Raw genomic sequence first — 15,266 nt, forward strand, 5'->3', positions numbered from 1 at the left:
GCCGTGCTTTGAGCGGGCGGGTGGGAGGGAGGAGGTGCGGCAGAGCGCCTCTCGGCATGCTGCGTGCCGCGCGCCTGCGCAGTGCACGCCGGGAGCTGTAGTCCGCTTTCCCACCCCGTGCCGGTCACGTGCGCGACGCGGCGGCGTCCACGGGACACGTGACCCGCGTCGGCAGCCCGTCGCCATGGCAACGCTACGCAAGATGGCGCCAGGCGCTGGGGTCGGGGCACGGCCGCGGTCCCCGCAGGCCTCGCCGGGCCGCAGCGCGGCGAGACAGAGGGCAGCGCCGCCCCAGCGCCGCGGGAAGGACTGGCCGAGGCAGCGTGGAGGTCATGGGCGGCTTTATTGTGGGCCGCAGGGCTGCCTGTCTGCGGGCAGTGCGGCCTACGGGCAGGCAGGGCTGCGACTTGGGGCCTGGCCCAGCAGAAGGTCCCCCGCCCCGCTCTGGCTTGTCTCCCACCCATCCCCAGCGGCGCGGGCACCTGGCACTGCAGTTGTGGTGGCCAGGGAGCTGCATCTTCCAGCCCTCGGAAGGGCCGTCTTCAGCAGGGCAATAGGAGCGCCAGCCCCGGTGCATGTGGGCCACACACTTCCCAGCAGCTCTTGCAGATCAGCCCCTCTCAGAGGCATGTGCATGTGGCTGCAGCCAGGGCTGGCACCAGGCAGTGAAACCCCTTGATTGGCGACTGCCCAGCTGGGTCCTCTCTGTGTCTTTGTGCTTGTTCGGGTCCTGTGCACACGTGGGAGCTCCTCTGGCCAGCGGAAGATGCTGAGCTGAGGCTTTCCTGAGCCATCTGCCATGACTGGGGCAGCACCAGTCACATCATACATGAGCGAAGGGGAACACACACCATTCAGTGGGCTGTATGTGCCGTGTCTGAGGGTGTAGCTGGTGCTCGTGGTGGGGAGCTCAGCGTGCCCTGGGCAGTGTGTTTGTTGCAGCAGCCTCTGCAGGGTGTATCAGCATGGATGAGTCCCATGCGGGGTGGATGGATGAGTCCCAAGCAGGTTCTCATTTTGGAGATGTGCAAGCCCTAGACACAGTGGGACATGTGCTTCCCTCCAACAATACCGGGACTGCAGGAGGGTCAGGGGGTGTGAGGAGCCCATGGAAGCCCAGGAGGCAGGGAGAGGGGAAGCTGACTGATTAGCGAAAGACTGGGTGGGAAGCCCACCTGAGCATGGCAGTCTGAGTCTCAAGGCCTAGCCGAGCCTTTTGGGGGAGTCTAGGGACCAGGGGGGTTGGCCATGGCTCAGGGACCTGCAGCTCAGTCCTGTCTGGCACTTTGCAGCTCTCACTTCTTCCTGTTCATGATCTGGCTGGAAATCCAGTTCATCCCATCCTGGAGGGAAAGGAGATACGTGAGCATAGCCCCAAGAACATGACAGATCCCTAGCTCCTCTCCCACCTCTGCAGAGCCTGCAGGCCCCCATCTCTACCTGCACTCCTTCCCCAGACAAGGCTGAGCAGGCCTGGATCTGCCATTCCCGGTCCCGGTAGGTGTGGAGGCTCAGCCCTTCTGCGATTTCAGCTGCAGGTGCTGCAGTCACTAGGTCCTGCTTGTTGGCAAACACCAGCAGCGGGACCCCCATGAGGGACTCATCCTCGGTGAGCTCTGCCAGCTCCTGCCAAGAGAAAGCCATCTCCCAGTGCTGCTGCTCACTGCTGCGCTCCTCCATCAAGCTGCTGGGCCACTTGCCTGAGCTGACCGGGGCAGGCTGGTGCACCTCTGTCCCCCAAAGCACCTCACTTTCCTCTCTCTGGTGCTCTTACTGTAGCCAAAGCGGCTGTGAGGTCTCAACATCCTGAGACACAGACATGCACCCCTGAAGCTACATGTGCCCTGAAGAGAGCCTGGGAGCCACACGCAGGACTACCTGAGGGCTGAAGTGCTCCCAGCACTGAAAGCCTTGGGCAAAGGGCAGCTACGGGAGGCTGCTGCTAGCCCTGTGCTGTCTGGCGCACCCACACCGCCGTCTGGTGCCGGTACAGCTGCCGAGACTGGCACTCGGAGTCTCACTTTCCCCTCTTCAGCTTCATTCCTAGGGTTTATAACTCTGATTTCACTACTTGCAAACCTTAGCTTGGTCATATTGCAAACCTGGTGCTGACGAGGTGGCAGGAGGGCTGGCTGCTGAGGGGTCGCTCTCACCAGGACAGTCGCCCCTGTGCTGGGTACCCCTGGTGCTTGGCACCCGGCTTGGGGAGAGCTGCTGGGCACTGATTGCTATAGAGGGGGGTGACTCTGCGTGCCAAGACTCTGATCATGAGCCCTTCCCACATAGCTCCGGGGACAGCTTGGCCTCCACAGCAGCATTGCTCCCTATCCTCAAAGAACTGGTGCCAGATGGACCCAAGCCCCAGGACCCCACAGCCACCCTCCACTGGCCCCCTCATACCTGCCCTGTCTCCTCAAAACGCTTCTGGTCTGCGCTGTCAATGACATAAATCTGCCATGGGGACAAAAGGGACAGTCAGCAGCTCCTCCTCGCCTGGCTGCACAGCCCCCTGCCTTCTGCAGGGGCCGCATGCGTCCGCTGGGGTACAGGGCCCCGCACAAAGAGCACAGCTTTCCGCACATGGGGCTGAGGGGGGCTGGGGGCAGCTGCCCCACTCACCAGCAGATCTGTGCTGCCCAGATACTTCCTCCAGTATGGGCGGATGGAGCGTTGCCCCCCAATGTCCCAGACGTTTAGCTTGAAGCCATGTGAATGAACGCTCTTTATATTGAAGCCCTGTGCAGGGACACAAACACCAGCATCACCCAAGGGAAGGGTAGGACCTGCCGCCCTCCCACTGCCCGTGGCCCCCAGCAGCACTTACCTGGGTGGGCGTGATGGTGCTGACCTCCTCAGACGCCAGGCGTTTCAGCAGCGTGGTCTTCCCCGCATTGTCCAGCCCCAACAGGACGATGCGGAGCTCCTGCTCCGGGGAACCCTTCAACTTCTGGATGACGGAGAGCAGCCCCTGGGGGTGCGGGGTGCTGGGGTGCTGCCGAGCACCATCGTTTTGGGGAGGAGAGCTGGGTGCACTGTCGGCCATGGGTACCCTGTGCCTATGGCCTGAGCGAGCGCCAGGGCTTGGTTCCCAAGGTGTCCAGGGTCGGGGTGACCCACGGCCGATCCGCCCAGCCCCAATCTCCGCCCCAGGTGTGCTGTCCCTGCCCTGGGAGCCCTGCCAGCTCCTGGGCGCTCTGTGGGGACATGCCCAGGGTAAAGCCCTGGTCCTGCTCTGCCAGCCCGCCCAGCACCACAGCTTGGGAGCTGGTGCTGGCACACCACCCATCCTGGCACAGGCAAAATGTCACCAGACCCCACTTACCTTCTGCACATCACCCATGGTCTGGGGAGTCACTCCAGCCTGCGGCACACCTGGGGAGCTGCCAGGGGCTTGTCCCCGGGGCCTGCCGGCGGCTGCGTGACTGGCACACTCCCCATCCCCGGGGGAGGAAGAGGATTACGGGCTCCAGAATTAGCTGCTGTTTCTCCATTTACCCACAGCATTAAATAATGCCCTCGGCAAATCCCCCAGCCAGCTGTCACCCCACTGTCACCCCCGCCATCGCCTACCCCCAGGATAAACCGGGTTCCACCTGGCTGGGGCACTGGGGCACAGGGCATCGCTCTCCCCATGGGGCCAGGATCCGGCCCGGGGATGGCAGTACTGCAGGAGGTTGCGGTACCCGAGCACCACTGGCATCATGGCAGGCACAGCGTGGCAGTGGGCTGGAGCCCTGCAGCCAGCGTGTGATCCCGGGAGAGGCACTGCAGCCTCCAAAGGGGGACGCTGCACGCTGCCCAGGCAGTGGAGGCAGGCCAAGGCATGGCTGTGTCCTGGTGTACAGGGCTGACACAGCCTCCGGAGCAAGAGGTCATGCCTCTGCACATCCCCACATCCCGCCCAAGCAGGGTGAGGCAACGCCAGCACCCACCAGCTGCCCCCTCGGAGGGTGGCAGGAGGTAACGCTGAGGCTGGAGCAGCTCGAGGCCACGTCAGCCACTGCCACAGCTCCCTGCTGCCATCCGAGGGAAACCACCCAGCCCTGGAGCAGGTCAAGGACTGGGCCATCAGCAGCCAGGGGTTGGGGATGGCATAGGACAGGGGTCCAGAAGGGCACAGGCACCTTCCCCAGCAGCCCACTCCAGCCCAGGTGGGGTGAGGGATTCATCTGTTCACCATTTGGATTAAATATATTAATTAAGCAATCTTTGATTCTTGCATGCAGCAGTTCAGTCCTTGGATCAGGTTTCCTAGCAGAGAGGTTATCCTTGTGGTGAGGACCATGAGTCACGCACTCTTGGTGAGACATTTTTATTTATAACTCCTGTTGCAAAGCCAAGCCAAACAACACAGCTATGCTCCGACAAAGGGAAGGGGAGAAGCACGATTGCCCCCCGCTCCACTGCTGCTCCGTGCTGCAGTGGGGGGCAGAGGGGCAGCAGCGGGAGCCACCCTCCACTACCCCCTGCCCTGAGACCCTGCCAGGGCTGCTAATGCCACACCGCTTTTGTGCATGTTCACGGTGGGAACACTTCATTTTTCTCTGCATAGATCTGCACCCAACTTAATGTTAGGGTTCTGCTTTTGATAGGTTAATCACCCACCTTACGTCCCAGTTATTAGCATTTCCATGAGTGGGTTGCCATGGTGCTGTGCGGTTTATCCTGTAACTGTTAGTTACTTACATTTCCTAACAAATATCCTAAAATATCCTCAACTGGTTTGTGGTTGCTGATCAAGATGGAACCCCAACCTTAGGAAATGGGCAAAACTGCTTAGGCATCAGTTTGGTGACTCCAAGCTGCACGTCCACCGCTCCTCCCTGCCAGGCTCCGCCGGCATCTGTGGCAGCTCCCCCCAAACGCCTGGGGCACCCCCAGACCCACTGCGTGGTGCAGGGCTGGGGGGCAGCTGCGCGCCCGGCCGGGTGTGACTAGGGCAAGCAGCACCAGGCTGGTGGCAGGGTGTGTTGGGGGTGTTGATGCCCACCTGCCCCTGCATCCCACCTCCCCGGGGTGATGTGACGCCCAGGAGGAGCCCCTCTGGGCTGCCCGGGCTGCCGGGAGCCGTGGTGATGGTGCGGTGACCCCGAGGTGGCACAGGCCGTGCTGGATGGGCGCTGAGGGGGATGGGGTTGGGGATTCGGAGGGGGATGGGGATGGGGATTCGGAGGGGGATGTAGCTGCGGATGGGAACGGGGATGCCGATGGGGATGGGGTCACGGATGCAGATGCAGATGGAGACAAAGACCGGGATGGGGACCGGGGTGCGGCGGGGCCGCGGCGCCTCCTGGCCCGGAGCTGGAGCCAGTGCCCAGCGGGGCGGTGCCGGGGCCGGTGGCGGTGGCGGCAGCGGCAGCGGGGCGGGAGGGCGGCTCCGCTCCCCCCGCTGCGGTCTCGGTTGCCATGGCGACACTTCCTGTGGCAGCCGAAAGCGGTAGTGCCGGGGAGCGCCGGGCCGGGCCGGGCCGGGCCGGGAGAGCCGCGCCGCGCCGCCGGCCGGGGATGCTGCGGGGCCGCGGGCCGCGCCGGTAGCGCGCTCGGCCGGGCGGTGCCAGGCATGCAGGGCAAGGCCAAGCTGCTGCTGGTCCACAACGGCCGCATGGTGAGTCCCGGCCCGGGGCGCCGGTCTCCATCCCTCGGGGCTGCCCCGCCCGGCGGCACGGCGCGAGGCCGGGTACCGGGCAGGCAGGGGCTTTGGGCTGGGTACCGGGCAGGCAGGGGATGTGGAGGGGATAACGGGCAGGCAGAGGGATGTATGGGGCCGGGTACCGGGCAGGCAGGGGATGTGGAGGGGATAACGGGCAGGCAGAGGGATATATGGGGCTGGGTACCAGGCAGGCAGGGGCTGTGGGATTGTGTAGCAGGCAGTCAGGAGCTGTGTGGGGCCAGGTACTGGGCAGGCAGGGGGTTGTGGAAGGGATAACAGGCAGGCAGAGGGATGTATGGGGCTGGGTACCAGGCAGGTAGGGGCTGTGTGGGGCCGGGTACTGGGCAGGCAGGGGCTGTGGGGCTGGGTAGCAGGCAGGCGGGGGGTTGTGGAGGGGGCAATGGGCAGGCAGAGGGATGTATGGGGCCAGGTACCAAGCAGGCAGAGGGATGTGGAGAGGATAACAGGCAGGCAGGAGGTGTGGGGCTGGATTACAGGCAGGCAGGGTGCTGTGCAGCTGGGTCCTGGGCAGGCAGAGGGGTGTGGGGTATATAACAGGCAGGCAGGGGCTGTGGGGCTGAGTATTGGGCAGGCAGGGAAGAGTGGGGCTTGGGTATCCAAAGCAGGCAGACATGTAGAGGGGTGTTAGGGATGGCAGCAGTATATGGGGCTCGGTAGCAGGCAGGCAAGGACGTATGGGGCTGGGGTAACAAGCAGGCAGGGGTTTATGAGGCTGAGACAGTGATATAAGTGGGGATGTATGGCACTGGGGTAATGGCCAAGCAGTGACATATGGGGATGGGATAACAGGGGTCAGCAGTGCTGGTATGTGTGAGGCTGAGTGGCACAGGCAGGGCAGAGCTATGTGGGTGTGGGCAGCAGGGATGGATGGGGAAGAGCAAAGAGCTGGCAGGATAGCTGTATGTGGGGCTGGGGTAATGGGCAGGCAGGGCTGGGATGTGTGGGGCTGGGGTAAGGGGCATGGCAGTGGCCTGTGGGGTGGGGTAGCAGGACAGGCAGGGGTGGGATAGTGGGACTGGGGTATGTGGGGCTGGGATGGGGACAGGCTGGGGCTGTGCAGAGTACTCTGGGGTGTGTGGGGCTGGCATGGTGGGGGCATTGGCTGGCCAGGTCAAGGACACCACTTCTGTGTGGCCCCAGGCAGGCAATGAGAAGCAGTGCCACGCAGGGTGTGCTTGGCTGGGCTTTGACTGTGAAGGCTCTGCCCATCTCACTGCTTTCTGTGGGTCCTGGAGTACCACATCCCTGCAGCTGGCATCTGGGGCAGCCCAGCAGGTGCTGCAGGGCACCTTGTCCTGCTGCACCCTGGGCTGGCAGCACCCAGTCCCTGGCTTTGGGCATCTGTCCTCCAGTAGCCCCAGGCCCCGAGGAAGAAGGGAGCAGGCAGCTTGCCTGCCTAGGGCTGTGGTTGTCCTTCCTTCCCTCCCCTTCTCCCCTCCTCTTCCTGTGCTGTGGAGGCTGCTTCTCTCCTCCCCGGGCAGCAGGCAGCAAGCAGTGGCGGGGTTACATCTGATAGCATCTGCCCTTTCCCAATAGCTGGCCTGGCCACAGGGTAGTAGATGCATGGGAGGTGAGAGGAAAGCTGCACACCCCGTGTAACACCCCAGCCCTACTCACTGCCCACAGTTGGGAGCCCTGTGTTCCGCTTCTGCCATGGGGCAGCGGTCCTGGTTGCAGCTAACACCAGAGCCGTGTTTGCTGGCAGCCCACGTCCCTTGCTCCTGGGCTCAGACTGGGCTTGCCTTGATGCTGCCAGCTCCCCGGGTACTGCTCTACCGGGCTGGCAGATGCCGTGTGGCCCCTCTCACCTCTCTTCTCTCCACCCCCACAGGGCCCAGCTGTGTCAGATGGAGGTAAGGCTGCTCTTTGCTCTGGGATGGGAGGCTGGCATCATTTCCAGGGGAGGGGGAAGCCCACAGCCAGCCTGGTGCCAGGGGCAAGGAGCCAGCAGAGAGCCAGATCCTGTGTGAGCACAGTCTGTGACATCGGCGGGTGCATGGCTGGGCCCCCGCGATGCCAGGCTGAGCCCTCTGCCAGGGACTTGCCGTACCCCCTCATCCCTCCCACACGGCCTCATTGTGCCTGTCCCTCCCTTCTGCTGCTCAGCTGGCAGCCTTGGGTGCTGGGGCCTGAGGGGGTTCCCAGGGCAGGTAGAACCTGGGTACCAGCCAGCCCTGGGTTCCCTGAGGGAGTCTGCCTGCCTGTATGTCTCTTACTGTGCACTGAATATCTCGGGTGCCCACTCACCTCTCTCAGCCCTGCTGCAGGATCCTTCCAGCGCAGGGTGCCAGTGGCTGGTGTTCCCACCTGCACACATGGTGGGTGCAGTTACCCCGTGTTTTGGGCAGGAGGAGGAGGGTGGGGAGCCTGGCAAAGCAGCCGCCTGCTGCCTCCACTGTGCCTGCCAGCTTTGATGGGAGAGCCCTACTTCCATACCCTTACCTCCTCTTGCAAATGACCCTCTGCTCCCAGCTGCTCACCAGCCAAACCAGTTCAAAAGCTGGGGTTGCCCCTGGGAAATTCCACCTTTTAGAGGAGGGAATCCATTTGAATGCACGGTCACCTTGGGTTTCCCCGGAGGAGGGGATGAGACTTTCTGTGCCCTGTTCTCACTGAGTTTGTTCTTTGCCATGGCCAGAGGAATGGAGGAGGTAAGTTCAGGCACGCCTACCCATCCTCCAAGCTTCCTTCCATGCTGTGTGAGCCCTGTGTCCCCTTCCGCCCCGCTTTCCCTCCCTGTCTGGGTGCCTTCCCCACTCATCAGCTTTGTTCCTCTGGGAGATGAGTCACAGGTGGAGTCACAGTGACACCCTGGGGAGGGAAGGACAGCCAGTGCTGGCAGGGAGGGCTGTCATGCCAGAAAGTGCCAGCTGTGGCATCATGACACTCAATCCACCGAGGATGCCACTGTGATACCCCTCATGTTCCCTACCTGAGGGCTCACCAGCTCCGGTCAGAATGGGGTGGATGAACTTGCTGCAGATACAGAGCACTGCTGGTGACAGGGAGTGACACTGGGGGACACCCAGGCAGCGTCCCTCTGACTGTTTTTCTCTCTCAGAGTTAAATGCCTCCAGGGCCCGTGGCAGCAACCACAGTGTGAACAGCCTGCCAGGACCACCGGCCACCTGCGGCTCCACACAGGGATCTGTGGTCAGCTGGGCCGAATCCTTTGAGACGCTGCTGCAGGACCGCGTGGCCGTCACCTACTTCACTGTGAGCGCTGCCACCCAGACCTTGGTCCCTGCTCCCATCCGCCACTGGCAACCAGCTGTCCCACAGTGCAGCGCCAGCCAGGCCAACAGCTCTCTCTGCCCCACAGGAGTTCCTCAAGAAGGAGTTCAGTGCCGAAAACGTCTACTTCTGGCAGGCATGCGAGCGCTTCCAGCAGATCCCGGCCAGCGACACGCAGCAGGTACTGTCCACTGCACAGCCACAGCGCAGCTGATCCTGGGCCACAGAGCTGCTGGGAGGGAGATGGGCACAGGTAGAGACAGCTGTCGTGCATGCATGTCCCAGGGTCCCAGCAGACCCCTGCTCTGGGAGTCTGAGCTGGCTGGCTGAAGGCTCTTGCTGGGAGGAATAAGGAGATGGATGTGATATGCATCTGAAAAGCCACAGCCAGGACCGCCCACCCCACAGAGCAAGCATGCTTTTCCAGCCCAAGGCGTCCATTGGGTGGAGAATGCTGCTGGGAAGACAAAAGAGACCAAGGGCAGAGAACTAGACTGGGAAGGACAGAGCCATACAGCTGGGGGGGTCGGTTCCTACCTCAGGCTGTACCTCTGTGGAGAAACCAGCATATTGCACCCAGAGTCTGGCGCTGAGTGGGGGTGGCCAGCTCCAGTGCCCATCCTGAAGCCCCAGTACTGAGCTGATCCCAGGGGCGACTTGGCCCCTCAGGGCTCAAGTGGCTCCACGGGGTGAGCCAGGGGCTTCCTGCAGGGTGGTAGTGAGGAGGGGGCTCCTGGTCTCAGCCTGACCCCTTGCTCCCCCAGCTGGCCCAGGAAGCGCGGCGGATCTATGATGAGTTCCTCTCCAGCCACTCGGTCAGTCCCGTGAACATCGACAAGCAGGCCTGGATTGGGGAGGATGTGCTGGCCACCCCATCCCCAGACATGTTTCGCATCCAGCAGCTCCAGGTATGAGCAGCACCTGTGCTCCACCCCACCTGCAAATGGGGTCCACAGGACCACCCCACACATCACCCAGCATTGCTGCTGTTGCCATGGGGCCATGCCATGGGACAGTGGCCGGAGCAATCTAGGTGGGCAGGGGTCCTAAGCACTCGCTCTCTCCCTTTGCAGATCTTTAACCTGATGAAATTTGACAGCTACACACGCTTCGTGAAATCCCCGCTCTACCAGGCCTGCCTGCGGGCAGAGAGCCAGGGGCAGCCCCTGCCCGACCTGCGGCCCCACTCCCGCAGCAGCAGCCCCCCACCTGACCTCAGCAAGGTGAGCAAGGTGGGAAGGAGGGGCTGGGGACCTGTCCATTTGCCTGAGAAAATGGTGCTGTGTCCCTTCCCCTGCTGCTTGGAGCAAACCCAGCCCCAGGCTGAGGATAGACAAGCAGCCAGGGGACCAGGGAAAGGGAAGGGGCAGCCTCAGATGTCCCCATGCTGAGATGCTTCTCCATTTGCCCCAGAAGTCGAAGCTGAAGCTGGGCAAGTCCCTGCCTGTGGGTGTGGAGATGGCAGGCAGTGGTGCCAACCGCAGCCCCCGCCGGTCCTTCAGGAAGGGAGAGCGGCGGGAGCCCTCCTGGGCAGGTAGGTGCTGTGCTGAGTCGGGCAGAGGGACCATCCCACCCCTGAAGTTTGCCCGTCATCCCCACCACCATCCCCCTGTCTGTCCCAGAGGGGGGAGAAGGCGGTGGAAGTGCCACGCTATGGCGGGAGTCCCAGGGCTCACTCAACTCTTCGGCCAGCCTGGACCTGGGCTTTCTGTCCTCTGCCAGCACAGCTGCCAGCCCCTGGACGGAGGTGAGTCATCTCTGCACTGGCCCCACAGCATCACGCTGCCACCGGCCAGGCTCATCCTGCTGCATCTCTCCCGCAGAGCCATCGGAAGAGCCTGGGAGGCAGCGAGGCGGAGCTGCCGGCCAAGCCCATGAAGTACTGCTGCGTGTACCTGCCCGATGGCACAGCCTCGCTGGCCTCTGTCCGGCCCGGCCACTCCATCCGTGACATGCTGGCGGGGATATGCGAGAAGCGCGGCTTCAGCCTCCCCGACATCAAGGTCTACCTGGTGGGGAACGAGCAGGTAGGGCAGCAGGGGGGAGAGGGGGCTCCTGCCAGCCGGACTGTCTCTGGTCTGGGACAACATGCCGCTCCGCCTGCTCTCTCCTGATGGTTCGGCTCTTGCAGAAAGCACTGGTGCTGGACCAGGAGTGCTCTGTGTTGGCGGACCAGGAGGTGAAGCTGGAGAACAGGATAAGCTTTGAGTGAGTGGGAGCTTTGGGACTGATGCTGTTGCCCACAATGTCTAGCCTACATCGCGCTTGGCCACCCACCCAAGACCCCAGGCAGTCCTGAACACCCCGGCTCTGCCCCTGCTTGTCCTGCCTGTCCGTGTTTGCCTGCTGACAGCCTCTTCTCCCCCTCCACAGCCTGGAAATCTCCTCCCTCAATAAGACCATCCGCATCACAGCGAAGTCAACCAAGCGCATCCGGGAAGCGCTGCAGCCTGTGCTGGGGAAGTATGGCGTGAGCATGGAGCTGGCGCTGCTGCGGCGGGTGGGTGAGGGCTCAGCCTCGGCAGGCACAACCCCAGTTCTCCTGCATCTGGGATGCTGTGGTGGGGTGGGGCCTGGGTTTGGGGCTCGGTGGGTGGGTGTCCCTGGGTTTGGGGCTCGGGCCCAGGGCTGCTGGCAGTGACCAGGTGGTGGGGAGCAGCAGTCCATGCTGGGGGCAGCCTGTGGGCTTGTGGAGGGTCACCGGTATTTGAGGTGGGCTGTGGCACCCCACTGTGGGCTGTGAGGGGCTGGTGGGTGTGCTCCATGCTGTGCAGCCCATGACCTGGCAGGATTGGGCCAGGGAGCTCAGCCTGGCTGCCTTTGCCGTGCTGCAGCAAGCCTGACACCAGATGGCTCTTCCCGTTACAGCCAGGCGAGCCAGCTGCCCTGGACCTGGAGAAGCTGGTCAGCACCGTGGCTGCTCAGAAGCTTGTCCTGGAAACACCAGCAGGTAGAGTGTCCTCCTCCCTGAGCTGTGCTCCCCCCCCCACCCCCCAAGCCATGTGGCCCCACAGAGCGCTCACAGGGCCAGGCTGCTTTCTGCTGGCCTTGGCAGCTGCTACCTGGGGTGGGCTCCATCCTGTCACCAGCTGGGCCAGGGCCAGGGCGCTGAGCATCCCTTACCTTGCAGACATGCGAGTGACAGATGGTGCTGAGGCTGCAGCTGCCCCCTCCCCACTCCGGAGCGAGGTGAGCTCAAGATCCCACCGTCCCAGTCAGAAATGTCCCCACGGCTGCTGCCATGGTCCCTGGGGAAGGTGTGACCTGCTGCGACCCCAGCACATGCCACGAGGCTGGGCAGTGGGTGCCAAGGCAGGAGCCAGGCTGTGGGAGGGCGATGGGGACACAGTCTGAGGGAGCGCTGCCTCCTTGCCCCATCACTGATGCCTGGGCTGCTCATGACAGGAGGGAAGCCCAACAGGAGCAGAGCCCGGCACGCTGTGGGAGATGTCCTCCTCCTTCTCACGGCCCCGGTCTTCAGCTGCCACAAACCTGAACCGTCGCACGTATGACCTGGAAGGTGAGACTTGGCATGTCTGAAACCTGAGGGCCTGGGGCAAAACGGGTGGGGGATGCAGGGCCCCTAGTCTGCTGGGGATAGGTGCAGTGTCCCATAGGTGCTGGCGTGGAGCACGAGGGAGGTGCAAGTGCTGTGCCTGGGACACACTCAGGGTGACGTCAGCTGGAGAGGGCAGCCGAGGTATAAGTACAGGAGCATGAGTGCCAGGCTCAGGTGCATGACCTGCATTTCCCCCAGGGCTGGTGGAGCTGCTGAACCGTGCCCAGAGTTGTCGGGCCAATGACCAGCGTGGGCTGCTCTCCAAGGAGGACCTGGTCCTGCCTGACTTTCTCCAGCTGCCTGGACAGGATGACAGTGCCTGCAAGCAGTCGGATCAGCCCCAAACCTCTTACCCAGGCTCTGAAGGAAGCGGCCATCCTCAGCCTGCAGAGCCCACGCCGGCTCAGCCTCCGGTTGACCATGAGCGCCGATGAGTCCTGCTGCACGTCTGCACCCGGTGCGTGGTACCCCTGGGCCACGCCGGGGTTCAACGTGGGGCTGACCAGCCCCTGCCTTGCACCACTGACACTGCCTGGACCGCAGATTCATCCACCTCCTGTCCTGAACTGTTGTGTCGTGTCGCTGTGAGTGATTGAGCAGCTGCCATGCCCCTTGGTGGGGTCGCATCCTGGTGCACATTAAGGGAGTCCTGTACGTAGTTTGAACACCTGTTGCAAAGCAATTTGCAACAGCCCACACATTCCTGGCACTGTCCTGCTCAGTGCCTCTGCCTGCTCTGCCTGTGGCAGAGCTGCCCATCCAGCAAATCCTGCCTGTGCCATGCTGGCACAGCCCTGCTGACTGTTCAGGTGGGGAAAGCACCCTTCCAGCTGAAGGGTGTGCAGGATAGAGGGGTGAGTGGGGTGGCAAGGCAGGCTCCAGCTCTGAACCCCGGTGCTGTGGGCTGGCAGGGTCAGGGGAACACGTGTCCGGAGCTGAGGGCTGGATCTGGTCCCTGACCCTGCTGGAACAGGGCTTCCCTCGTTGTTGATGTGCAGGTCTACCCTTCCCAGGGAGGGTGAGCATGGCCCTGCCGGCCGGTGTCCGGGGCAGGTTGTTACTGTCTGCCTTGTGTGAGCATGGCTGGGTCTGATCCTGCCACGATAGCACTGCTGTTGTGGAGCAGGGCACCTGGTTCCTGCCCCAAGCAGAGGCAGAGTCAGCAGGTTGTGCCAAAGAAGCTTTCCTCCTGCCTGCAGGGAGACCCTGCGTGGGCAGCTGCTGAAGCGACCCGCAGGAGCAAATCACTGTAGGTCCCCTGCCCTGGCCTGGCTTGGGCTGCTGGTGCGTGGCCCTTGGGGCAGACCTGCCTGGTGCCAGAGGAATGCAGCACCCCTGGGTGCTGAGCATCTCAGCCTGGTGTGTGGGTACCCAGCATGTGCCCAGCCTGTCACCTCTGCAGGCAGCTGTACTGGGTGGTAACCTTGAGCCTGGCTCTGCCAGACGTGGCTGTGCCCGGTGGGTCCCCATCCTCAGCAGCTCCATGTCCCCAGAGGTCCCAGACACAGTAGTCTGAAATGGACACAGCCCCCTGACAGCAGCCAGGAGACCTCTGCTTTGCCCGTGCGTGCTGGGGTCCTTCCTGGCTGTGTCCTCGGTCACCACTCTGTCACCACTGCCTGCCAGAGGCAGAGGGGTGGCCCAGGGCAGCCCCAGGGCTCACCCAGGGACGGGGGCATGGCTACCCAGCCCCACGCTGCTGCAGCCAGCTGCAGCCCCACAGCCTCAGAGTCCCCCCGTGTCTCCGTGGTGCTGCTCAGTACCGTCTGTGGTGTGAAACTGGGGAAAATAAAGAGCATTGCCTGGACATGCATCCCTCTCCTTCCTCCGCCACTGAGGCCAGACCGTGCTTTTGCTGGCAGTAGTGTCCCCCAGCTCCCCTATACCCCATGCAGCCCCCCCGGCCAGGGCAGGGCTGGAGCCAGCCCTCAGGTCTGGTGCCACCCTGCCCGGCAGCAAGGGGCAGTGAGAGGAGCTTGTTTTCCCAGCACTGCTGATGGTGTAGGGGAAGCTGTGGGGCCATCATGACCAAGGACTTCAGCCCCAACCCTGTAAATGAGTGACAGCTGGAGCTGCCAGGGCCTCACTGGGTTAATGATTGTGGGGGCAGCTGGCCAAGAGCCCCCGGGCATGGGACAAGCAGAGACACTGGTCTCCTGCCTGCCGCAGCCTGGCACAGGGCTCTGCAGGTGCCACTGTCTGCTCCCCCCAGCCAGAAGCATCTCCAGGCCCTGCAGAGGCAGGACATGTCTGCTGCTGTGGCACCTCTTGCACATTCAGCTCCATCAGTTTGTGATTTGGTGGAGGCTTGGTGATGCTCCAGCAGCGGCAGGGATGTCCCCAGGCTGCCCCTAAGTACCCTGGGGTATCCGAGGGATCTCCCCTTGCTCCCCCCATACAATCGCAGCTGGTGTGTCCATGGTGATGGGTCCTGGGAATGCCCGATCCTGGAGGAACAGGGATGTAGCAGCTGTGCAGCCCCTCTGTGCCCGCTCCCCACAGGCACCAAGGCTGGAAAGGCCTTTGCCCCCTGGCTCTCCCCCAGGCAGACGTGGACACGAGCGGTGTGGGTGCCTTGTGGGTGGATGGAAACTTGGCAGGAGGTGCGTAAACAGCAGGTAATGATAAATGGCACCAAGGAGGTGGTGACAGCAATGCTGACATAGCTCTGCTCCTGCCCACCCTAGCATCGTGTCTGCTGGGAAGATGCAGGCTCTGCCCCACACAGCCCTCACAGTGCTGCCAGCTGCTCCGTACTGAGCCACCAGCACGGGTTGAGCAAGGCTATGTGCCACTGTCACC

General features: G+C 63.0%; 2 protein-coding genes across 6 annotated transcripts; one reads left to right on the forward strand and one right to left on the reverse strand.

Moving 5' to 3' along the window:
• Window positions 1–199: 199 nt before the first annotated feature.
• On the reverse strand, window positions 200–3,459 carry LOC130154505 (ADP-ribosylation factor-like protein 3). Of its 5 annotated transcripts, none has more exons than XM_056350668.1 (6): window positions 3,323–3,456; window positions 2,825–2,992; window positions 2,620–2,736; window positions 2,401–2,451; window positions 1,441–1,626; window positions 200–1,343 (listed from the first exon to the last, which is right to left on the reverse strand). In XM_056350668.1, the coding sequence occupies exons 1-6, from the start codon at window positions 3,338–3,340 to the stop codon at window positions 1,296–1,298; spliced, it is 588 nt and encodes a 195-aa protein (XP_056206643.1). In that variant the 5' UTR covers window positions 3,341–3,456; the 3' UTR covers window positions 200–1,295. The 5 variants fall into 5 exon arrangements, with proteins under 5 accessions (XP_056206643.1, XP_056206644.1, XP_056206640.1 ...); XM_056350669.1 differs by having other exon boundaries at window positions 2,825–2,968; window positions 3,323–3,448; XM_056350665.1 differs by having other exon boundaries at window positions 2,825–3,194; window positions 3,323–3,442.
• Window positions 3,460–5,409: 1,950 nt separating this feature from the next.
• RGS14 (regulator of G protein signaling 14) lies at window positions 5,410–14,271 on the forward strand. Its single transcript, XM_056350187.1, has 15 exons — window positions 5,410–5,605; window positions 7,503–7,524; window positions 8,733–8,887; window positions 8,994–9,086; window positions 9,670–9,813; window positions 9,979–10,128; window positions 10,319–10,439; window positions 10,528–10,652; window positions 10,729–10,932; window positions 11,037–11,113; window positions 11,279–11,405; window positions 11,774–11,855; window positions 12,036–12,094; window positions 12,311–12,425; window positions 12,663–14,271. The coding sequence occupies exons 1-15, from the start codon at window positions 5,561–5,563 to the stop codon at window positions 12,896–12,898; spliced, it is 1,755 nt and encodes a 584-aa protein (XP_056206162.1). The 5' UTR covers window positions 5,410–5,560; the 3' UTR covers window positions 12,899–14,271.
• The last annotated feature ends 995 nt before the right edge of the window (window positions 14,272–15,266 follow it).

Source organism: Falco biarmicus, chromosome 8 (genome assembly GCF_023638135.1).
Source record: "Falco biarmicus isolate bFalBia1 chromosome 8, bFalBia1.pri, whole genome shotgun sequence".
NCBI lineage: Eukaryota > Metazoa > Chordata > Aves > Falconiformes > Falconidae > Falco > Falco biarmicus.

Excerpts from the sequence above, each read along its gene's own strand:
- LOC130154505 (XM_056350664.1), bottom strand. The coding sequence starts at position 3,286 with ATGGGTGGTGTGCCAGCACCAGCTCCCAAGCTGTGGTGCTGGGCGGGC. Across the intron at positions 2,452-2,619 it reads TGGGCAGCACAGATCTGCTG|ATTTATGTCATTGACAGCGC; the intron begins GTGAGTGGGGCA and ends TCCCCATGGCAG. Across the intron at positions 1,627-2,400 it reads GTTTTGAGGAGACAGGGCAG|GAGCTGGCAGAGCTCACCGA; the intron begins GTATGAGGGGGC and ends TTCTCTTGGCAG.
- RGS14 (XM_056350187.1), top strand. The coding sequence starts at position 5,561 with ATGCAGGGCAAGGCCAAGCTGCTGCTGGTCCACAACGGCCGCATG. Across the intron at positions 7,525-8,732 it reads CCCAGCTGTGTCAGATGGAG|AGTTAAATGCCTCCAGGGCC; the intron begins GTAAGGCTGCTC and ends TTTCTCTCTCAG. Across the intron at positions 11,406-11,773 it reads AGCTGGCGCTGCTGCGGCGG|CCAGGCGAGCCAGCTGCCCT; the intron begins GTGGGTGAGGGC and ends TTCCCGTTACAG.